This window comes from Clupea harengus, chromosome 14 (assembly GCF_900700415.2).
Source record: "Clupea harengus chromosome 14, Ch_v2.0.2, whole genome shotgun sequence".
In the NCBI taxonomy this organism is placed as follows: domain Eukaryota; kingdom Metazoa; phylum Chordata; class Actinopteri; order Clupeiformes; family Clupeidae; genus Clupea; species Clupea harengus.
In genome coordinates, this window is record NC_045165.1 from 18,472,327 (window position 1) to 18,497,483 (window position 25,157).

The 25,157-nt window shown below is 41.7% G+C and overlaps 1 protein-coding gene across 25 annotated transcripts in view; it reads right to left on the reverse strand.

The window, feature by feature from the left end:
* The window catches only part of nrxn3a (neurexin 3a), a 266,234-nt gene that overhangs the window by 42,417 nt on the left and 198,660 nt on the right, over positions 1-25,157 (reverse strand). For all 25 annotated transcript variants that reach the window (XM_031579973.2, XM_031579975.2, XM_031579984.2 and 22 more), the window contains one exon: positions 16,195-16,376. In XM_031579973.2, the coding sequence (XP_031435833.1) occupies positions 16,195-16,376 (182 nt within the window). The remainder of the gene's footprint in view (positions 1-16,194; positions 16,377-25,157) is intronic.

Consider the following 25,157-nt stretch of genomic DNA (forward strand, 5'->3'; position numbering starts at 1 on the left):
ATAATCAAGAGAGACATTTCACTTTCTATCAAGGTGAATGGAGCACACAGAGCCGAAGATACTCTCATGTTTTTAATCTCATAATTCTACCTTGTCACTGAGCAACGGGAGTATTTTATTTCCCTTACAAACGGTTGAACTTCAGAAGGCTTTTCAAATTGGCAAAATAGCTTCCACTGGAAACAGCATAACGTACTTAACAAATCTATTGAGAGGAGATTATAGGCAGTGATCCCTCATCTCTTTTCACTATAGCTTGACAGTCCAAGGAATCTTTAAATGATGCATCTAAATGATTTATAATCATGGTAGATTAAGGGATTGTATGGGACTGCCAAATGTGGCTGGCTGCAACACTGAACTGATTGTGTGCATGGGCAGCCATGGATGAAAACCCATGAAGGTGAAACAATACAGGGCCAAAAAATGCGGCAAGCATTCATGTGTGTGTGTGTGTGTGTGTGTGTGTTTGTATGTAGTTATGTATGTGAGTGTATTTGTGTGTAAGTATGTGTGTGACTATATGGTTGGTGCATGTGTGACGGTGTGTGGCTGTGTATGTCGGTGTGTTTCTATATAAGTGTGGTTATATGTGGATTGTGCATGGGTGAATGTGTGTGTGTGTATGTATGTATGTATGTATGTATGTGTGTGTGTGTGTGTGTGTGTGTGTGTGTGTGTGTGTGTGTGTGTGTGTGTGTGTGTGTGTGTGCATGACTGAGTGTGTGTGTGCATGACTGAGTGTGTGTTTTGCATATATGCATGCTGCCAAGGGCTTTGTTGAAACTCCTATGCTTATGGCTACGCTACATGAACACACACACACTTGGTGTGAAGTCAGAGAGCAGCAAACATCTGCTTTGCTCCGCTCCTGTTTTCTATCCATTCAAATGGGGACACACACACTTTCTGTCTTTCTGCTGAGCTAGCCAATGTAGCCTGAAAACACTGGAATACAGCTGGTCGCTGTCAGAAAGGCTGCAGTCACGATACTAAGTTTAGAAATTCAAAGCAATGTTAGAGAGAAAGAGAAAGAGATAGAGAAAGAAGCAGGTTGAAGCCAGTCCACATTCAGAGCAAACTATGACTACCAGGATAAGGATTCAAAGTTGCAGCTTAGATCTATAAACTCACTGCATCATTTTGAGTTTGGATAGTTACAGTAACCCGATTTGTAAGGCAACATAAAAAGACAGCACCCTATCTTAGCTCACCACAAGATCAATTCTCCAAAAGGAGCAATCTAAAATCCTATTGAGCCCACACATAAATGATTTAACCGTAACTGAATACCACTGGCTTGATTCAGACCCTACAGCAGGCAGACAGCAACAAACACTCAAATCCACCATCAGTTGCCTTTAGAAGAAGAACAACATACTCAGACATGCCATGTTTCCATTATCTCATGTCTGCCATATCTGTTCATGGGTCATTGTGTGTGGTGTTCAAGTGAGCTGTACAAAGACGGAGATCAACTCCATTAGCTGTTGTCTCCTACGGCGATACGGAGCGCTACTTGTCGGCCGTGTCTGTGCCACGTCTCCATCTCTGCCCCATCAGCTCAGGCTCCGTCCTGTGCCCTGGCACACTATGTGGTGGTGCGGGTGAGAGGCAGACCAGAGCGGTGAAACAAGCACAAGCTTGAAAAATTCCCTCACTGGTTTCTTCTACAGCAGTAGAAAGTTCTTCGGTCTTCACACATCCCTATTGCCTTTACAAAGTCCCACCCACCTCTGTCCCCGTGTACAGGTTCAGTGTCTCTGGTCTGTGAGTAAGGGGGAGGGGCAAACATCATAATCCCCTTACTGGTGTCTTCTACAGTACCACAGTCTGCTACATCTGGCCAATATCTGTGTCATGACTCTCCTTCTCTGCCATCTCAGCTCCAGCCCCCTGTGCTCTGCCTCACTCTGCATTTCATGTGTTCCTGAGGGCCAGAGAGGGACGAGAGCCGTGCAACAAAGACTAACAGCAAAATCCCCTTACTGTCTTCTCCTGCAGCAGAGAGAGGCGCCATATCTTGTCAGCACCAGTCTCTGAGGTCTTCTGAGTTTGTGTTCCTCATGTGTGAATGAGGGGGTGAGAGAGTGGTATGCATTTGCTGGCCACACACACACTTATCAGCTGCGTAATGAGGAGCAGACTGCAGAGGTGATGGCAGAGCCTGGCTAAGGGTAAAGGTGAGGCACAACCTGCCTTTGATGCTCTTTACCACATACTCTCCAGTCTGCCAATAGCCTGGCTCAAGGAGAGAGAGAGAGAGAGAGAGAGAGAGAGAGAGAGAGAGAGAGGGGAAAGACACTTCCAGAGGCTACATTGCCCTTTGAGAGAGACAAAAAAAAATTGATGAAACATTCGCATTTTGTCACACTCTGGAAAATGGTGGTGGTTTCGATGGTTACCAGTGTACCTAAAGTTTTTTGTAAGCTCCATCAACATGCATCTTGAGTTTAATCACACTTTCTTCACACTTTGAAACATCTAAATTACGCGTGGAGTACCAGAAAATAACTGCTAAATTTGTGCCCAGAACTTGTAGATGCAGCATACGATTACAGTGTGTGTTCAACCCTGTGGCAAACGCTCACCACAGAGTTGCTTTTATTTACTTATAAACACATTTCTCCCTGGCACATTCACACAAAGCTTTTCAGAGAGCACTTGGATACAGGTGTCTTTTCTTGACGGATTTTTTTACTTCATAGTTACAAACAAATGGAGACCCAAAAGAGACAGCATAGTCTTCTGGACAGAGGTACTACGCATGGAGAACTTTATTCATGAAAAGATCACATGAAAATAATTAAGATGTAGGCAATGAGTAATTCATTCTAACCACTTTGATTTTGAACACTTAAAATAAACCAATGAAAGAACCAAACCAACACCATGGAAACCGGCACACAATGCTAGAATATATACCTCCTGTGCTGGCGATATGACTAAAACTACCATGAAAGATTTAACTACTGACATATCTGCGCACTACAATCTACTAATGATTTGCTCCATAGGGTTATCAGAGACATATTTGGCACTGTCAAAGTACATGTAGTCTTGCCATTTTCTATTTAAGCAGTCAAAAAGGGGATTCAAAATGGCTGACTAATCAGTTGGCAAGAGTCACATCTTGTTGGAATGATCTAAGCTATTCTGCTCTTTGAGAGCTGTAAAGGATGTATTTAAGCCAAATGGCACCAAACCAGACAGGCCTGAAGCTATCCAAGAAATGTCTAAGATTCTCGTTTGAGGACAAAGAGGAGGTTTAAATGATAATGTTGCTCACTTGGTGTAGAGCTGTCCTAACCACACCCATGAATGAGCACAGTTCCCAGGGATAACTCACACCAGTGAGATGTAAACCTGACCTGCACTGTGAGCTGCTTTGAGTAAATACGCCAAATGAAATACATGTAAATGGTAGGAAAGGGTTATGCATTGCTACTGCATGGCTCAGTGTTTAGATCTGTTAAGTTTCAGGCTTTGCAGTGGAGCCAAAGCTGCAAAAAACAAGAGGAATATATACGAGCCCAAAAACTTCAGTCAACATATACCCTCTTTACCATTTCAGTATCAACGTAATAATGTCAGATCCTCTTGTGTTGGAGAGTAGAGGTGGAGAGAGAACGTCATTATGTGTATCTGTATTTGTATCTGTTCAGCCAACAAAGTTATCTGTCTCTGTATCTGTATTCAGATAGGAGACCGGATGTGGGTGTGGTTTATGCAGGAAGGCAATTTTTTAATTTTCTAACCTAATATTAATTGGCATTGTAATTTGTGTGGCATTGCAATTTGTTCCAAACAATCAAATTGATTGAGTGATGGCCAGGAAGTGTCAGCTCTCAGCCTATTGCTGTGTGCTGAGTAAATTAAATGACTAGTTAGTGAAATAAAAGTCCTATGTTGCATACAGAATAGGCATTTTTATCTTGTGGCCATCCACAATGATGTGAATCGATTTGAAGAAACATAATGGCTGACGCACAGACATGTCAATCATGGAGATTACTTTTTTTCCGAATAGTAGAAAGAAATCTATTTCCGTCCCATTATTTGTGCTTTCCTGAATAACGAATTCAGATACATCCCTGTTGGAGAGAACATGATTTCCCCCAGAAGAGTCTAGATAGAAGAGGGCTGGATTACTACAGCCGCCCCTGCTGCAAACCGCTAGGGCGACCTGGATGGTTTGATTCAAGTCGCCTCGAAACCGATGATTTGTACATCAGCCACACAATTACCTGAAGGTTTGACACAGTTCATTTGAGCAGAAGAGTCACTGTGAAGACCATGAAGTGGAAGAACTTTTTCACTGAGCACAATACTAAAGAGAGAAGCACAAGGTTTGTGGTGGCTTGTTTCTTGCTGAAGCATAATCTCATCTTTTACCGTCATTTATGGTATACATTTCATGGTGTTTTAGGCTGAAGAGTTAAGGAGATGACACAAATGCACTTTTATTTTAAGGTTTACTGTACAAAGGATCACTTCACGGGTGTTTATTTCAACACTTTTTTAGCTGATTGGTTCATGGAAGAGCTCTTTGTTTAAATATTTCTTTCTTGTTGGAATATTTCAACAACTCAAAACAAGGCAAAAGCCACTGTACTGTTCATGCAAATGTCATTAAAAATCCAGTATCCTGTATCCAAAAGTTGAGTCTGCAATGGCACACCAGGTTTTTAGACACTCTTGAAACTAAATGGGTGTCATATTCAGCCATACACTTAACAGATTACTGCACACCGCACAACATATCCAGTCCGGTTTCATTCATCTACTGTATGTAGCAGCTGGTGGCAGGTCCAAATGCTCCTACCTAGCACCATGCTCTATCCCTCACCCTGTGTGCACAGGGGGACTATGCCAACTTCTAAGCTCTTTTGGTTGTCTTTAGAAACAGTGTGTGAGGTATTATAGCAAAGGCACTTTCTTTGAGTAATGGACTGAATTAGGCCTGTAGTTATGATCTCCAGGGGAGAAGAAAATGTTCGCCCTCTTAGACAGATTGAACATGAGAAACTGCCACTGTGACAGTAACTACCTGAAACCTCGAAAAGCATGGCACCACTTCATCATCAGCAATTTTCTGTGCCTGGACAAGATTTTACACTGTGATTTCCCAAAGTACAGAAGATATTCAAAAGTGTTTTTTTTCACCGGACCCCAAGAGATTTAAATGACAACTTTAAGTCACCATTTCAAAGAAAGGCAGTGAAAGGGAGCCATTTGGCCGTAGCGTGATACAATCATCGACTTCTGTCCACTCAACAACAGTTTTCATTCTTTTCCTTTAAAAAAAAAACTGTAATCACGTCAGCATATGTAACATAGCAGGTCTGATTTACCCTGCTTTGATTACTTAATGAATGTAAATGATAGCACACTGCTAGCCCCAATCATTGAAATCACTGTACTTCGCCACCTCCAACCCACCTGCTTTTATTTATATCTGAACGACCGGCAGAACCTGGCAAATAAATGTTTGTGTTTGTGGCAGAAACAACCATCTGACCCTCTCAACAACAACTAACCAAGTCGACAGTGATGTACTTTGCTTCCAGATGGTATTGGGGACAGGATATATAAAGAGAAATGTAAGGGAGCATATGTTTGATATCAGGATTATTCAAAGAGATGCTTGATGCTTTTATGTAAGATAGGGGCATAGTAACACAAAATCATCATTTAGGTGGTTGTGAGAGCCTGCACTGAGGCTAGGAATGGTGCGGCTTTCTGTATATTTCTGGACTTTAAGGAGTTTGAGGAGTTATGAAAACGTGCAAAAGTATTTAATCAGATTCTTAAGTAAATCAGCATGTTTTGTTTCAAATGATAATGCACTGGGTTGATGCTGTACGAGCCATCTCATGAATCAGAGTAGGACTGTATGGTTCTATGTGCAAACAAAGTCCCTTCTACAGGAGGTAGTTCGTTCCTCTTAGGCTGCATGTCATAGGACACCTCCAGATGATGCATAATGATCTCTGCTCTCATTTCAAGGTAGCATTGGGAGGGAGGTCACTGTTTGTGAACACATTACTGAGCTGATTTCTGCAGACCTTTGGTCACTGTTTGTGAACACATTACTGAGCTGATTTCTGCAGACCTTTGGTCACTGTAAGTGAACACATTACTGAGCTGATTTCTGCAGACCTTTGGTCACTGTAAGTGAACACATTACTGAGCTGATTTCCGCAGACCTATGGTTACTGAATTGCAGGGGGAGAAACAGTCAGACTGCAATTTTCCCCCTCCTCTCCAAACTTACACAATTACAGTCTGCGTGACAAGAATGCTAAATTACTCAGCAAGGAACTTTCTGTGCTGTGCAGCTAAAACCTCTTCTCTTCCCTGAGTGCACCGAACACATAAAAGTACAGAACAGAGGGAGAGAGAGAGGGAGAGAGAGAGAGAGAGAGAGAGAGAGAGAGAGAGAGAGAGAAAGCGAGCGCGCGAGAGAGAGATCACAGAGTAAAACATTGAAAAAAATTGCCTTGCATGTGATGAGAAAATAAGAAAATAATGAGTATAACAAGGCAGCCAAGAAACACACAAGATGTTCAAATACTCTGCATTCAAATACTCTGTGTACTATGCATCTGTACACAGTATGAAATCACAATGGGCTTACAGTACAAGGCCATGAGGGACGTGGCATGGAAGAGAATTGCACCTTTCTTCACTTTTAAAGAAATCAGAGATATAATGAGGTCTTGGGTGGGTGCTGCATACAAGCATCTGACTCAGGGGGAACAGGACAGCTATTTGTGTTTCAGCCTGAGTTTCCTGAGTATCTTTTTACATAAAATGTACATCAAGGGCCTTGAGACTGACGAGCACTGGGAGAATGGGCATGGATATAATTGTTGATGTTGTTGTGTAATTATATTGATCTAGAAATCAACAGTGTTTGCATTGAGCGGAAGAGAATGGGAAGTGACAGAGAGAGGGTGGGAGAGAGAGAGAGAGAGAGAGAGAGAGAGTGTGTGTGTGTGTGTGTGTGTGTGTGTGTGTGTGTGTGTGTGTGTGTGTGTGTGTGTGTGTGTGTGTGTGTGTGTGTGTGTGTGTGTCTATGTGTACGTGCCTGTGTGTGTGTCTTTGAAGGGATGAATCGATTGGTCTGTTCTCTGGATGACCACTGAGAAAGAGATTCAAATGTGAGCCAGGACCTCATCACAGACAGGATGTAAATTTTGGCCAGTTGGATTGCCAGACATCCCTAATAGATTAGGAGAGATCCAAACATCTCACAGATTCCTGCCAAAAGCGCCATTATCTACAGCAGAAACGAGGGGTCGCAATCATTTGCATGAAACATCTTGTTTTCATGACATATTTCTCTGAATCAATGTTACGGTAGAATGCTAAATGCTCATGGCAACGTCTGGGAAATCTTCCATAAACTGAGGAAATCTTCTGAAAATGTTTGCCTTTGTCGATCAATGTCAACACAATGATAATAGAAGGTGATTGTGTGCGTGCATGTGTGTAAAAACTGATCAGATGAAATTCAAGCCTACTTAAAAGAAACTAACAGGAAGCATTGGTTTTCCCCTTGTTTATATGTTTGCATTTCCCAAAATGAATAGGATCAGGGGGAGCAAGCCTTAATCCATAAGCATAAGCTTCATCCATAAGCAAGCCTTAAGAGATTCAGTATGACCTTCCCGGGCCTCTGTACTTTTCATCTTGCTCTCTCCTTTCAGAAATGCGTTCCATTTCAAACATGGCTTTCTTCCATGTGCTTTCCGCTATGCGTCATGCCATAACCCATGGATCAGAACCATCTCAGGGGGTGGATGTGTTTCAGCCATCAGAGACCCGCAGGGCAGGGCTGAGCTGGCTCAGCACAGACGTTTAGAGTGGGCAACATGAAAGTTTGAACTTCATCTGATTTCACTAATATAGTTGGGAGGGGTAGGGTGGGTGTGCTCTGTGTTTTTGAGTGTGTGGGAGTATGCTGCATGTGTATCTATAGAGTGAATGTGTGTGTGTTCATGTGCATGCATGTACCAGATGTATATATGTCATTTATGCCTAGGGGTTCACTTGGGATCAATCAATCAATCAATCAAGTATCTATCTATCTATCTATCTATCTATCTACCCTTTGTACTTACTGTGTCTAAGATGTTTTCTTTGGCAATGCAAAACTTCTGTCAAGCCAAAAAAGCTCACTGAGATGAACTCAATTAAATACACTTGAACAGATGAGCGCAGGGGGCTAATTTTGAGTTACTAGCATCTCAGTGACTACAGACACAACGCAAGTCTCTAGGAGCAGGAGAAATGAAATAGCACAGGGGGCAGTGGTGGTACAGTCTTCACATAGTATTAGTGGCTTCACGTAATATTAGTGGCTAATCAGTCCCTCCAGTTTTTTGCAATTCCGTAACTGGCAAATTCAATGCTAAAGTCAGAAATTTTAGCAAAATGTCTTAAAAACACACAAACAAATCCTGGAGGGAGTTATTTATAAATGAGCTGTAACATGGATTAAAGTGGGATCCTCAGGAATAAGAGCGAGAGAGAGAAATGCCAAATATATTTAAAACGCTCACATCCTGACACACCCATGACAGAGAGGGGTATACCAATTGATCCCCAACATGTAGTCTCACACACCAGGGCCATTAGACTTGATTGTTGGCTTTTGTCTACAACAACGACAAGATGTTTACACATATCAAACTCCCCTCAAGTACACCTCACACCCTGACCCCCAATAGACACACACGTAATTAAACCCCTAAAGCTTCCTGCCCAGACAAACACCTATGGGGAATTTTGAATGCCATTTGTTTATATAATGTTAATTCTGTAGGCCTATAAGAGCCGTTACCGTCCAGAAGACGGCGGCAAAAGGAGACAGCAAAGACAGCGGAAAGATAACCACGTAACTTGTAACTTCTTGCTGTGTGTTAGAAATTCCGAGGCTAAACTTTGTTGGAATAAACGGATTCTATCGCTAAGTTTTTGCACTGTACATTGACTCATGCACTGCAAGAGTAAGAATAAAGTTAAAACTTTTTGCAAAAGAAACCGACTGTTTTTAATGCACTGAATTAAACAGCTTCCAGTTATCTGTGTACCCATTTCCACTACCACTGACTTGAGTGCTTCTTATTGCTTCTACCAAGGGATGCCAACAAATACTAAAGTAATAAATAGGTTAATTGCTTTTGCCGCCTTTCCTTGTCTATGTTTTACATAACTGCTTAAATCGAAGATGTGTGTTTAGAGATGGATGTCCTAGAATAACCACAGAGTATTTAAATTCCAGTATTTATATAAGAGTATGATAATATTTGATGGAGTCCAGGGGAAGAGGGAGTCATTAAAAATCTGCTTTTTGGGGCATAATAATAAATAACACTATTTTGGAAGGATCTGTGCAGTCCTGATTTAATTATCACTAAGCATCTGGTGAGAAAAAAAGGTGTGTAAAATGGAGTAAAACCAAGCTATGCCATACAAAGTGATGTAATGGTTCACTTCCACCCGATTCACCCATAGATTGGTGTTCTGTGTAAGAGCAGTGGTTTTCTGGCCCCGACCCAGTAAGTGAAACAAGCAGGGGGTAATTGAGGAAGCCATTTCTAATTTGAGTGCTCGCCGAGTAAATCAAAGTGTCGGTGGAGTTTTCCTGTCGCCAGAGCCGACTTGAGAGCGGAGGCCAGGTGTGTCGGCGGAGCAGGAAATCACCGCGCGATGTGTAGTTATGCCGGGGCTCTGATTAAAAGAGATCAAGCCCATTGATTTGCTGTACACTTAGATCATTCCCTCTTATAGGATTTCAGTCAACACGTTTGGGTGGAGGAGACTCCCCGTGACGGAGCCATTCATCCCCCTGGCCCTGCAGTCGATATGTGCGGAGCGAAGCGCTAATGATTCCAGCTTCACTCAGCTGGCCAGCTTTAGTGACTCCATCAGTTAACCTCACGCTGACATATCAGGATGAGCACATGCCCACTGCACTGACTGGCCTGCAAAAGCAAGGAAAACTTTCCAGGCAACACTACTTCAGCATTATTGTTATCTTTAAATTATTAGGTTATTAAAATTGTCATGTTGTTTGACATAAATAAGCCTCCAAACATGTTGATAAAAAAAAATCCTTATAGCATAAAGTAACATGCATTATAATATATATTTTACCTATTTATAAAATGATAGATGATCAATGGATACTTTATTGATTCTGAACAAATGCATATGATAAATAATTTAACTATGCAGCCATGTAGCATAAAGCATTATATATTTTTTAAATCAGACACTGTTATGCTGTGGCAAGCATTATCTACTAAATCTACTATAAATGTCTAGTTATTACAATGAGTAAACCTCATTGAAAATAATTTCCATTCTAATGGAAAGGAAGCTGTGTACATTACCAGTGCTTCCCTGAAAGCAAACAGAGCACTTAAATGAGTATTTTATTCTAAATTGATATGTTCTGACCACCCGTGTACAAGTGAAACTCTGTGCACTGTGCGTACAAGAGCCAATCTGAAGATGCATTTAGTTTGTACTCTAATTACGCCCAAGCACATGCTGTGCAGCGGTAGGAATAAAGACATTTGCTGGTAATGATCGGGGAGCAGACTTGAGCATATGCAGAACTGTGCAGATGAGTTAGGCTAGGAGAGAGAGAGAGAGAGAGAGATGCTGAGGAAGAGGAAGAGAGAGGGGGAGATGGAGAGACTGAGAGAAAAGAAATGGAAAAGGACAAAGTGATTAAAAATGTTTAACTGTCTTTGTTGTTTGAAACTTTTCCCAATTAGTTTGCTGGAAGTGAGAGCGGAGAGTGGAGCGGAGAGATTCCCGTGAATGTGCTGAGCTGTGTCATTAGTCTTCATCTGAGCCACAGCAGACCTATCCTCCCTGTCATCTCCTTCCCCTCCTACCAGTGGAGGATCCCTGGCAAGAGGGTCCACAAACAGATGGCATGCTGAGTACACACACTCACACACAGAGAGGTGGACATACTCACACACACACACACACACACACACACACACACACACACACACACACACACACACACACACACACACACACACACACACACACACACACACACACACACACACACTTCATTCAAAAAACAAACCTACAACACGAGGACACATTGACTGACAAACGCATGGACTGCACACCATTCCGTTTTTTTTTTCAAGTCACTCCTGTTTCAGGCATTTACAACACGTGTCTCAGTGTTTGGTTTGTAAACTCCTTGACAAAGGCTGCCATTTTGCAGGTGGCCTATTTGAAGGGCACAGGATGTGACATTTTACCCCGTCCTACAAGGTGTTTCCACAGGGTCCTTTGAGCCTCCCTGTCAGAAAGGTCAAAGAGTGGACGTTTACCAGCGGAAATGGCACGCTCCGCCCCAGCTCAAGGAGACGTCCGTGCCCCTCTGACACCATAAGCTCGTGGGAGGGTGTGAACAATCTGGTCGGCCATCACCCTTTTCCCCTCAACAAATGGCCGCCTGTCAGAGATCTTAAGAGCAAAAAGACCCAAAGGTCCTCTGCGTGTTTGTCTTTTTAGTTTAAAAAAAAAAAATCTTTCAGCTACAATGTCCAACCACTGTGGTTCTATTGTGTCTTGGTGTTAAGAGAAAGAAATACGCTTCTGAAATTCTTATAAAAAGAATACAGTATTCTGATACTCTCAATTAACATAGACATACATTTAAAACAGTGCAGCATTAAGGTCATACTTTTAGCAAGAGGATGACAGAAGCTTGTGATTCTTCTTCGAGTATGACATTTCTACTTAATTCCAGGGTGGCTGTACAAAAGCCTCACTCACTTCCTCATTCACTGACGCACTCATTCCCACACCTGCTAACTGCCGTCATGGTCTGCCTCCACACCCAGTTATTAAGCAGCGCACGTTACCTGGCGGGTTGGGAAGTTCGGTTTGTTGCCTTGATACTTGAATGTCTCAGCAGCAGCTCCTCTATTAAGATCCGTGTGCGCATCTTATAAACGTCAGTTTATCATTAAGCATATAATTATTTCTCTCTCACTGAAGCTCTTTACCTGGCGATTGAATGCTTGTGCTGTGCAGGCGGCGAGATCGATCGTTAGGCATTTGCCATGCCATTGACCGCCATTTCCATGTAGTTATCAGTTTGAATCTTCAGGCGTGTGCTAGGCATGTGACTTTAGGTAGCCGCGAGTATTTGCTATTGTTTATGTTGTAGATGTTGACAGGGCTACTGATGACCTGTAGGTTGTTTATACTGTATATTAAATATGCAATGTGCACATTTATTCATTATGAAAGCTATACATTCATTTACTTCTATGTATTACTTATTCATGAGTTTTAAATATGGAGTGTGATATGTGCCAAAACTATCTGCATGAAGTTTTTGTGCTCTTTATTGTTACAGCACACAATTACCTACAACAACAAATTGAAGTTATAAAGACTTCAATAAACCCCCACAAGGGTTAAACTGTATCGGACGTGGCCGTGTTCTTCTCCTTCCGATACATCGACCATCTGACCGTAGTTTACCTGCTCACCTATCCCTAAATGAGCCGACACTCATGCAGTTTTGGTCAAGTGATGGCTAAACAGAAAGACTCAGGACAAACACAGGAAGTGCTTACATTACAGTAGTAGTTTTCAAAGGCATTTTCTCTTTCAAAAGAGCTGCAGAAAATCATTTGAGATCTAAAAATAGAATTAATTACGTTAGGATTTTTTAGTGTGAGAAATATATCAAAGGGCACTCGGGGACAGGACAGATCGGTAACCTCATTAACCTCATGGACCTACAGTGGTACTGTAAACAAAAGGACATTCCCAGAACTTTACACTGCTGGTTATGTCAAACCAGCCTAACTCCTCATAAATCATTAATGATTGTTTGGGTCATAATTTGGGTTATTTTAAAGTACGTCTGACAGTGCAGATTAGCAAATATATTACTAACCCTAACTCCAAGTACATCTTAGGCAATAATAGGCCTCAACATAAGTACATTGCTTGTCCAATCATTTTATATTTAGTATGTAGGAGAAAGTGTGGCCTTCCAGTCTTACATTCCAAAGGAAAAATTGAGATACTCAGCAAAACCTCACACCCTTACATACCTTTCCAACATCACATAAGCTGCATGAACATCCATCCCTGTCCCTTCTGGTAAACAATGTTCATCAGGTTCACCACAGGCATCTGCCTGCACAAATGAAGGATCTAAATGGAGCTGTAGGAAACTGGCACACTGTCACACACGTAACACGTTCCACTCGATTCTCATCAGCCCAAATTGGCGCTCCAGATTCCACCCAATCATTGGCAGGAGCCACAACTCCAGAGAGCATCTGGCTCCTCTCGTACACACACACACACACACACACACACACACACACACACACACACACACACACACACACACACACACACACACACACACACACACACACACACACACACACACCTGATCTGGCGTGGTGCTGGTCCAGTGATAGCTGCTGCTTTGTGGGCAAATCCTCTCTCAATGGCAGTAAAGTAGTAAAGTCAAGCTGGACAGGGGCAGCAGGGGGGGGGGGGGGGGGGGTTGAGGGACGGTCAGGTGCCCTTGGCCTCTCTGCCTGCACAGATATCACAGGGGTCCCAGAGGAGAGGGGTTGAGAGCCCCCATAAAACCAGTGGACAGATGGAGAACAGTGGAGAGGACTACAGAGGGATCCCCCGCCCTGGACTACTACTTCTAACTCTCTCACTTTCTCTGCTTTTCCTCCCTCTCTCTCTCTCTCTCTTTCGCTCTCCTTCTCTTTCACTTGCTCCATCTCTTTTCCCCTGTCCTCCCTTCTCTTCTGCCCTCGACAACTCACTCTATACCTCAACTTGTCTCTATCACTCTATGTTCTTTCTCTCTCTTTCTGTTCCCCCGTCATCCCCCCTCTCGCTCTTTCTCTTTCTGGCCGTACCTCTGCCCTTCTCACTCTCTTTCTCTCTCTCTGCCTTCCACTCTCTCACCCCTCTCTCTCTCTCTCTCTTTCTCCCTTTTGCCTCCCTCTCTCCCCTCTCTCTTTCCCTCTCTCTCTCTGGCCCATTAAAATACAAGGTCGTTCTTTTATGAACAAGCCTAATCAGATGAGACATTGCCGCCATGGTCATACACAGTGAGAGCTTGAGAAAGAACAGAAGCACAGTCACCTGTCAAAGATCAAATCTTAATGCTCTCAATTGGAGCAAATGCGTATGGGGGAGTACTTTTTATTCTAAAAGACAAAAAAAAAAAGTCTGTTCTTTGATTTTTCAATTAGGTCAGAACCGATTATTTATGCATACAGCATTAAATTCGAGAGATTACAGAAAAAGAAGAAGATAAAGATGTGCCGATCTCTTGCTGGCAACAGCCATAGTGTTTCTGAATATATTAATGCAGAAATATGCTCCCAGACTTGATCCGTCATGATTCATTAATGTGGTCCTACTGCAATAACCATGTACAAGATGTCTAAAAAGATACCCACGATGTCCTCCCAAGGCATCCAGTCATGGAATCAGCTTTTTTAGGCACTTCTATGGCTATGGCAAACATGGCCATCCAAAGCACGACTCTGTGCATGACTGACTAAAATTTGCTAGGTATAATTTACATGCGTTCACAGCAGGTTAACTCAGGAACCTTTTTATTTTATTAGCCTATCTAAGACAAGTCTAAAAACTAAACTGAAATACTAATCAGCTGGCCCCTAACTCTCTCAATTAGCTGTCCACAACCTCTTACCAACGGCTCAACACTCACTCACACAAAGCCCAACTCTAACCCTAATGGTTACTAGTTACTCTGAAGCTAATCCAATCTTATTTATAGTTACACTGATGGAGTCTAAACAAATAACATACACAAGCCGTCCAGTCAAACTAGCAGTGAATAATGTAGCTACTTTGCTACTTGCCCAGCATGCTGTTAATAAAGATGCACTTTCAGTGGGGAGTTTAGCTCTTATTGATTGTGACACGTTTCCTTGAAGGGGATGGTAGAGAGGACCTCTGAGAAATCAGCACATGCATGCTCCCTGTGCTCTGTGTGAGAGACTTCTGAGCACACAGGTTAATTATTAATAAGCCCAGGAACGGCAGAGGAAATAGAATCTCTCACACACACACGCACCCGCGCTCACACAAATGCTCTCACACACCACATACACACTCACTGGCATATGCACACATAGACACAGACAGACACACATAGACACATACACCACGCACATATTCTCACACACACACAAACACACACACACACAGGCCGCCCCTGAGCAGTTTACACTCTGTGAAAGCTATGTTCTTCTGAGTGCAGAGGTAGCGCTGTGAATGTTAAACACCGTTTGTGTTCTGTTGACACATCTTATCCACGTGCTGGCGGGTTGATGCCGAGACACACTGGGAGTCACCTGAAGGCTAGTGCTTCATAATCATATAGAGTGGAAGCCGACTCCGATCCGACTAATGGTTTAAGAAAGTATTGTGATGACACAGCAACACGTACCCTTTCATTTGCAAGTCGTCAAGTCTTTGGGTTTTCACCACACTTATTCAATGTATTCTCTTTTTCAGACCAGCTTTCCCTGATATCTGTCAATTACTGCTTTGATTGCAAAAAATAAAAAAAATAATGAAAAAAATGACTTTCCTGAAAGCCTGGATTGCCAACATAGACACAGTATCCGAGCATCAGATACAGTAGAACTAACAAAAAGTAGAATCGACTTGAACATGCAGAAGATTCTGCTCTGCTTCAGTGATGCTATTCATACCAATAATTATGTCTGCAGGTTTATTTGGATAGTCTGCCTGCAGAGACTTGAAATTCAAGTTCAGTTTTTCTGATTGTTCACAGAACATCACCTTAACCAAACCCAACCCAATCCTAGACCGAACCTTAACCATAAATTGTAGTTAGCAGAGTTTCAACAGATAGTTTGTTCATAATCTGAGCATCCTTAGATGGTCTATAGAAGGCCATCCACAGAAAATGTGACCATTATTCCTGCAACTGTTCATGATCATGGAATGATCAAATATCGCACACAACATGTAATACTATAATTACCTGTTTGGACTCCATTCCTCTCTCTATAACTCAGTGGTCCAAACCGTCCAAACAGAAGAGCCCATCACTTATAAATTCTTGATGTTTGTACTCACAATGTGGAGCATGATGTAGTCTCCAAGCCCCTCTGCGCTGTCTATGCGCACCAGGATGCCATCTTTCAGCGACGTGCTGAACCCCACTGTCAGTCTGTCTGTGCGCGTGCTGGGCCTCTCATTGGCTGGCCAGGCGAACATGATCAGGCCTCCTCCTCTTCCAAAGATGTATGTGGTTCCAGCTGTAGGGACACATACAAGAAGGCACACATTTTGAGTACATCATGAGCGCTAAAGATCAAGTGCTTAAGTTCGTTTAGCATTTGGGCAAGTTTTAATTAAAGAAAAAGCGATTTAATATGTATATCTTTGTGACAGTCTTGGTGCAACCGCTCAGGAACAGCACACTCCTGCCCCATATTAGCGACCGCTAGAGAAAGAAAGAAATTCTAAAATCACAGATAGTATGGTTTGCATACACACGCACATACAAACAGACAAACAACTGACTACACGAAGATTGTGGCCTCTGCAAGATTGTCGGTCCGACACAAAGAAGCGCCCGCCGGACACCCAGAACATTTATTTTGGTCCCTACCTAATGACATTGCTAATTGCATTGACTGGCAGAAGGGACACTAGAAATGGTCTGGGCCAAACCACCTTGATTTTTTTTTAGTGCTGTCAGTTTAACGCGTTATTAACGGCGTTAACGCAAACCCATTTTAATGCCGTTAATTTTTTTATCGCGAGATTAACGCGATTTTTTTTTTTTTTTTTTTAGATTTACATTCTTTTTGGCCGGCAAACTGTGTAGTAGGCTAACGTTACGGTTTGAGTGAATGGTGAGCGCGATACGGCGAAATGGATGATAAAAAGCTTCTGAATGGAAAGTTTACTTTTAAAAGTTGTGTTGTGCAAAAGAAGCGAGCTTCACTGTTGTCTGAAAATGTCAACAGGCAGCTGGCTGAAAGCAGAGAAGTAGTAGGCTTACCTTTTATTGGTAACCTAACTGTTACAGTTCATTGTTTCTGAAACAAGAGGCCTGACTGCTATGTTCCCAGCAAACTTGGAAAAAAGAAAATATTAAGCCATGGTTTAACTGCACTATAGGCTTAGTCCTTGTTTACCTGAAATGTGCACTTAATAATTTTATTTTGTACCGCCCTGTTTGGCAATGTTGGTTTTCAATAAAATAAAACATTTGCATAAAGCAAGCCAATCCACTTTTCCATGTTGATAAGGGCATTAAAATAAAAATAAAATGATGGAAAAAATAAATAAACGAAGGGACATTTAGAATAGATAAAAATGTGCGATTAATCGCGATTAATTTTGAGTTAACTATGACATAAATGCGATTAATCGCGATTAAATATTTTAATCGTTTGACAGCACTAGTTTTTTTTACTTACCTGCAACAGGTGATTATTTATTACGTAGTTATTTCTGTGTTATTAATCATACAGAGAAATGCTATGTTTATGTTTCAGGGTCTGTCTCATCGTCTGTGTATTGTTTTGATTTTTGTGTCTACCCCTTTCTTTAGAAATGGTGCTGGCCACCTCATATATATGTTCATTGTTCTGTCTAGTTTAGAGACTTCTTGTCAGGTATGTGCATATGTGTGACCCTGGTACTGCTGATTGTGGTCCTCTGCTGATAGAGGCTTTATACTGCTGAATGTTGTCCTCTACTGATCTAGAGGCTTAGCAGGGTTTTGTATTTAGACTGCTGAATATTGTTCTTTACATATTTAGAGGCATAGCAGGTTACATTCTGGAGACTGCTGATTGTTGTCCTCTGCTGATGTGGAGGCTTAGCAGGTCTCCTGGATAATTTTGAAGAATAATTCAAGAATTTATCTTTGAACCCTCACTCTGTCTCTGAGCTTTTTGGCCAAACACACATTTTGACGGCAACTAGAAGTTGCGCAATCAACACATCAATACATTTGAAAATATATAATCAGCACTAGTTTTGACTGCTGACTTTGATAGTTGACTGTATTGTTAATAAATAAAAAACGCAAATGTAAAATAAAATGCTACAAAATTCAAATGTTTCCACTGTGTGCATGGTCATGCACAGACGCTATATATGAGAAATTAACAGATTTTTGGAGAAGTCAAATAGTGGCCTTTTTTTCTCAACTGTCACACCTTAAATACTCCTCATGATGCAAAAGGCCACTTGGCTGATGAAAAACCATTAAAATGGTTTCCAGCATTTTCGGCATCTGGGCCAAAGTCTTTGAGAAAGACCTTGGTACTTTGATTCCATCATCTCTCCTCTTTCATCTCCTGCATTGGGTCAGGTCTAACACAAGGCCCTCCATGAATAATGCCTGCAGCTGATCTAGAGAAGCTGTTAATCCACAGGCTGTTTGCTCAGGAGGGCTCTTCAAGAAATACTGTGACCCGTTCTACTTCGACATGCCTCAAGCCAGCGAATGAGTCTGAAGATTGCCACGGATGACTTGTGTATTTGTCATGCATTACGACCATACGACATTGTCAAATCACTGCAATCTAATGTCCGTCTCCAGAGCTATATATCTCATAGCTGCACAAGTTTCGGGAGTCTGAGTACAAGCCGCCGAAGGAGGTGAAATGAGCCGCGGCCTCTCTTGGAGTTAAAGATTACCTGGTGGGCTTCCAGCTGAGTCCATCTCAGCACAGGTGCACTACATTACACATCTATTGTGACTACGGTGGCCTGCAGGGGCCATCACTGGAGTGAGTCTTTGAAGCACCCAGCAGACAGCTGTTTTCTATTGCCACCTCCTCAAATGCCATGGCAGAAGAGACAGCTGGTGCTCAGTCTGAGAGAGTTAACAGACTGCACACACACCTACTGCTTCTCATCCGCTGTGCCATCAAGAGTGGCTTTTGTGTCTTCATTGATACACACACACTCACACACTCACACAAATAATCTTCTTATCTCAAAAATGCATTGATATATTTCTATCATCATTCTTTATAATGCATACAAACAAATCAAAAGCAGTCAGCAAAAATTATAACTTTTGCCAAGTCTGAGTACTTCAAGGACTGAAATAAGCTTAATTTCATTAAAAAGTAATGAAACACTAACAATAGATGCTGAAGGACCTGCTCTTAATTGGTCACAAACAAACAAGAACCATTTCAAATTAGGTAGCTATACTTTGGAAACAGCAATCCCTTTTCTCTTGCTTGATTTGTTTCCCTTGCGGTGAGATAAGGTTAACTTAACCTCGCAGAAATGGGACACATTATTTAGTTATCGCGTGCACACAGCTATGAAGGGAGATTATAGTAGACAACTGTAAAGTATTAGGTTATGGTAATATATATGTAAGGTATTAATCATTGGTAATTTCCACACAAAAAAAAACTGCTGCTCTCTACTCTGATAAGGAAGAGAAGATTTATTTTTAGTAAAGTTTACCACTTTTAGTACACATGATTTGTCTCTACTGTGTATTGTGGTTCAGAAGCAGTGACGACCCAAATTGTGGGCTCGTCCGGAGGCGCAGAAAGCACTGAAGACAGTGTAAATACACGAAGCACGAAGCAACCCAGAAGGATTTGGCAGTATATACGTATATATAAATATATACACACACATATATGTATCCTGCTCTTTGTAATCGTCTTTAACTAACATAGCAGCTAAATCCATATTTGATCTGGCCCTGGTAGAGTGGCAATCCACACCAAATAAGGTTCCGTTCCAAATTCAACCCCCTGACAACTTAGACGTCATGAAAAGCACTAAATTCCTTTGTCTTTTTTTTTTTTTTTTTACTTTTATCATTCATATTTCAATTTCCTCCATTATTATTGCTGTGCAACAGATGATTAAATGTCTGACATTAACCTTTAATGAATGATGAATACTTGTGCAGGAGCTATGCAAATTTAAAGTCCCTATGCCAGCTTTTGATACTCTATTCTCCAAGCCAATTAACTGGGCAGTCACCGCCATTGATTGGCCATAATGCCTTCATGCTTTATTCCTCAGACATTGAATTCAGGATCTATTGTGTCGGACTAATTTTACATTAATATTTACATTGTGAAATGTAATGAAAGGGGATGGTGTTTAATGAAGTTAATGACTGCTTCAGCAAAACTGTCACACCCCGCAGGCAATTCATTCCCTTTGCTCTTCACTGCGATGAGATATAGATGTTTTACCAGCATGGGCAGGGGGAATATCGGACAGTCATTTAAAACAGTTAAGGAGTCTAAATAAACCTTTCTTCATGCATACTGAAAGGGTTCTGTGCTCATTTCCATAATGCATTCCACATATGTGGAAACGAGCGAAGCACTGGAACATCTCAAGAGGAGTAAGATAACTTTTGTTAAAAGCAGGGAGGAGGATGCTCTTTGTATTTAATCATCCAGCTAAGCCCACTGAAAATCTGCTAATGACCATTTAAAGCAGTTAGATGCTGAAACACCATGTGATGGATGAAAAAAGAGCACCGTCTTGTTTTTCCCCCAGACGAACTTTCTTCAGACCACCGTGTACTATTTTGTTTGCGGTTGTGTCCTCTTTTTGAAAAGGTTACATTTTGGCGTCATTTGAAAAATATGGGGTTAAGATTTGTTTGACCTAATGTGTTTTTCTGCTGGCTGTAATGGGCAATCTTCACCTCACCCTTAGCACGCCTTGGCAGTCTTGTCAGGGCTTCACCTCACCATTAACTTCCACAAGAAAACTTAAGCGAGAGCCCAGTTATATACTAGACTGCCGCCTCAATCTGTCATTATTAACTACACGATTTTCACACCATTATCTTTCTCCTTTCTTACATTTTGACATTCCTCCTTTTTTTCACTTGAGGTGAAATGGTCTTTGTTTAATATGACTTCACAGTTGAATTATCCAAAGTCATTAAGGCACAATCATGGAGCTGATTTGAGCTCTTAGTTCACCATGTTACTTTTCAGATTAAGAGAGCTTGGTAACTGCCATTTCATTTAAATATGGATTTGACATTTCAGATATCAGCCTGCTACCTAGGATGATGTTATCAAGCTTATCTTTAAAGAAAAATAGCTTTGGTTATTTGATAAATGCCATTTCATATTTAGCTAATTACTTGACTAATTTGTACACAACCATGTTCTGCACACACAAGTTATCAGTGTAATTCAATGAATGCATCAACTTGGTTCTCCTATATAATCAGAGAAACAGAAGAGAACTATGTAGCTTTAGATTCTTTAGCTAAAGACCTGTAAATGTCCTGTTTTCTTGGCCATGTAATGAAGGCAGTGGGTGTTGGGTAAGATGAGGTGTCGTGGTCGTAAGATCAACATCATAGCAGGCACACAGGGCTCATGGTTTCTTTCAAGGATGTCTTGCTTTTATTACCTAGTCAATGTCTGTGCTACTGTTCTGTCCTCTAAGAAAAAAATAAAGTAATATAGAGAGTATACCCTCTAGTCTAGAACATTCCCTGAATGTAGCTGATGTTTAATACTGAATAGATTGTGGGTATCTGGACAATGGCACACTGTGTATATGATCCCCATTGATATTCTGGTGAGAAATATGGTATGTGTTAATAGCAGGGGATGCGGCCTCATCTTTTGTTTGAATGCAAGTACAAAATGTAGGCCAAGCCTGCTTTGATCCTTCTGGCATCAGATTATTCATCCTTCAATCCATCAATCCAGGCTGTGGCTTCCTCTCCTTCTCTCAATGCACTCATCTTATTCTTTACAAAAACACATGAACACACACGATCTCTCTCATACACACATACCACACACACACACATGCCCACTCTCATACACACACACCACATGCACACACAACATACAGTCTCTCTCTCTCTCACACATTCACATTTTTACTCTTCCTCTCTGTCTCTCTCCTTTTCTGTCTCCCTCTCTCTCTCTCTACCCCCCCCACACACATACACACAATCTCTGTCTCCCTCTCTGTCTCCCTCGCGCGCGCGCACACACGCACACACACACACACACACACACACACACACACACACACACACACACACACACACACACACACACACACACACACACACACACACACACACCCTGATGGAGATCAGCCTGCATCTCTGAGGAATGATTGAGAGAAGCCTCACTATCACACCCCTCTGCAATGGGAGCACGGCGGTGCTTGACATCTATCAGCTGTGCAATTGGCTTTCAGCTCCTTAGACAAGGGCGTGATCAGAGCGGGAGCTCTGTGGAGGTTGACTGTTGAGGGTTTGGGGTGACACTGCTTGACTCCTCTGAATATGAGAGAGTATGACGGTCCATTAGAAATGAGCCATCATCAAGCATGGTCGTATTAAAGCTGGTTGGTGAAAAGTGGCTTGGTTGGTTTATAAAGGAAAAGGTGACTAATGAAAATCAAATGCATCCCCTCATATGCAGTCGTGGACTAGAAGTTGAAGATCACCCTTTTTCTTTTTGAATACAGTGACAGCATCAGAAATTAAATTGAATGCATGAGATAGCGTCATCCTTATGTTGGTCTTTTGTAGTCACTATTCAATTGACCATCACGCAGTAAACACTTCATTATGCCGGATTTCACTGTGTTTTGCCTTTTCTAAAAATCCACCAAAATGGGTAAAAAAGCAACACTGACAGATACTCAGGCCGCTTCCTGTCCAGATTAGTCCCTGAATTAGCAAAATGTCCTGACTGCATTGTGAATGGCAGTCTTACTACACTTTAACTTCCCACTTATCGCTCAATCAGAATATCCTTCCTGGTGAAGAACCACAATTTGGTATGTTGACAATTATCCAAACATTAACAAAAAACACCTTAAAAGCTGTCAGTAATCGTCAGTAAAACAACTGAAGCACGCATCCGAGCATTCCTTAGCATTCATTTCATCAGCTCCAATCGCTTATCAGTATTCTCTAAAGCCTCTTTCATCTCTACCAACTTCCCCGGGGTGCATTCAAACAAACAGGATTGTGCTAGTGCACTTGTATTTCTGTCGGGTTGTACCAATGCACCATGACGAAAAACATTTCACTTTTCACGCCTGATGCCACATTTGACTTCTAGGCATGGGTTGAATTCCAACTTTAGGAAGTGAGAGCTTGCTTGCGCTGGAATCAGTGAAACAGCAACCCACTGTATTCTCAACACCTGAATTCCCATATGATATTTGACTACTCATAACAACACAGACAATGACTCACTCTGATTCATATCGGGAAAAGTTCCATTTCAGAGTCATTGACCACGTAAGCTTTTTTCAGTTGAATTGTAACATTATTATGACGATGACAATAACAAATTGTCTTGCTCTAGGTGTGAACAACAAGAGTGACGCAAATACATCATAATACATGACAGTGATTATGTCTTGAGATGACAGTTTGAATTAAGTCATATCACAATGCCATCTTACCATTATTAGTTGCCAAAACTTCTGACACAAGGTGCAATTACATAAGAGCTGATGCCTGATGCTAATTTGTTTGTGACAGCTGGAAAACTGTGGTTGCTTTCTACAAGAAACTACTCCACAAAAGGACAAGGATGTGTCTGGGTTCCGCATTACTACAGGTTCACAGATGTACAACTGGCAGAGCATAAAGATTAAAAAGGCATGTTATTCTGCTCTTTTGTTTAAGATGCATTTTCCCCTGAAGTAATAAAGGCTTCTGGCATGACATCAGTCATATGCTACCTACAGAGCAATTAGCAAAACATTAGCTTGTGAAACTTGGGTTGCTATGCCATCAAATGCTGTGGCAACTGGGATATAAATGGTTGGTAACGTCACTGTGCACAAACTGTCGTGACACCTACAGACAGCATCGAAGGCTTCTGCCATAACTTGTTTATTACATCATTGTGTCAGTCACATGAAGCAAGGTTTGGGTAAAGTGTGACTGAGAATTTTACCTCTGAAAGACAGACATAAGGTATGGTAATCATGTTATAGCTTTGGTCATTTTCCATGTAAGTTAAGCTCTAAGAATGTTACAGTATTAATAGGTCTTCTGTTTCTGTTTGGAAGAATGAGTACGAGGACTAAACAGTATAGGTGAATGTTGCATGTTGTTACAAATCTCCTTCTATGAGGCTCTATGAGAACTCTTTATTTCTCACATGTCTTAATCGCATAACCAGTAGATATTTCTTAAAAAAGCAAGAAGCATAGCTTCAGACATTCAGCAATTGCCCTTTAATCGCCTACACAGAGTTGGACACTCAAAAAAAATAATCTCGCCACACAGTACGTGAGAAAAAAAGCCACGTCCATATCCAGTCCAAGTCTGACCAAGATGAAACTGAAGAGCACAAAGTGACACGGCTGTGGTGAGGGATAATGAACCGAGTTCCAGAAGATTCCGGAAGGGCTCAGCCGTGTTCCCTCTGAGACGAGGCGGACAGGAAAAGGTCAGAGTGGGAGGTGGTGATGTCACGATTCCACCTGTCATCAGCACAAGACAGAGTGCGGAGCGCCTTATCAGCGGAGAAGGAGAGCAAGAACACGCACAGATGGCAGATAACTCTGCCCCAGATCTGGCTGAGTTCTGGCCCTAATGCGGCCCTAATGTGGCCATAGTGCGGCCCTGATGCGGCATTTTTTTAAAATTTGATTTAACCTTTATTTAACCAGGAGAAAACCCATTGAGATTAAGAATCTCTTTTTCAAGGGAGACCTGGCAAAGACAGGCAGCAGCATACATACAAACATAGTTACAGACAGAAACACAAAAGAAGACAACATTTAGGAGTTAGTGTCGTAGCCAGGTACATTAAATGTATGAGGATGAGGATTCAGCCGAATGCTCTCTAGAGAAGCGCTACCTGATCAGGAACTCCAAGGTCCTCAGTTTACTTCAGAAGCCTTACCACTGATGAAATGTAGATACTTCACTGTACTGTTGGCTAAGTCTCATTGGCTACAATCCAAAAGTCTCAAACATGGCTTAAATGACAGCGAGTAAACAATTGTAGTATAGAGGCTAGAAGCTGAATTACCTCTCCACCTATCAAGTGTTTTCCAGC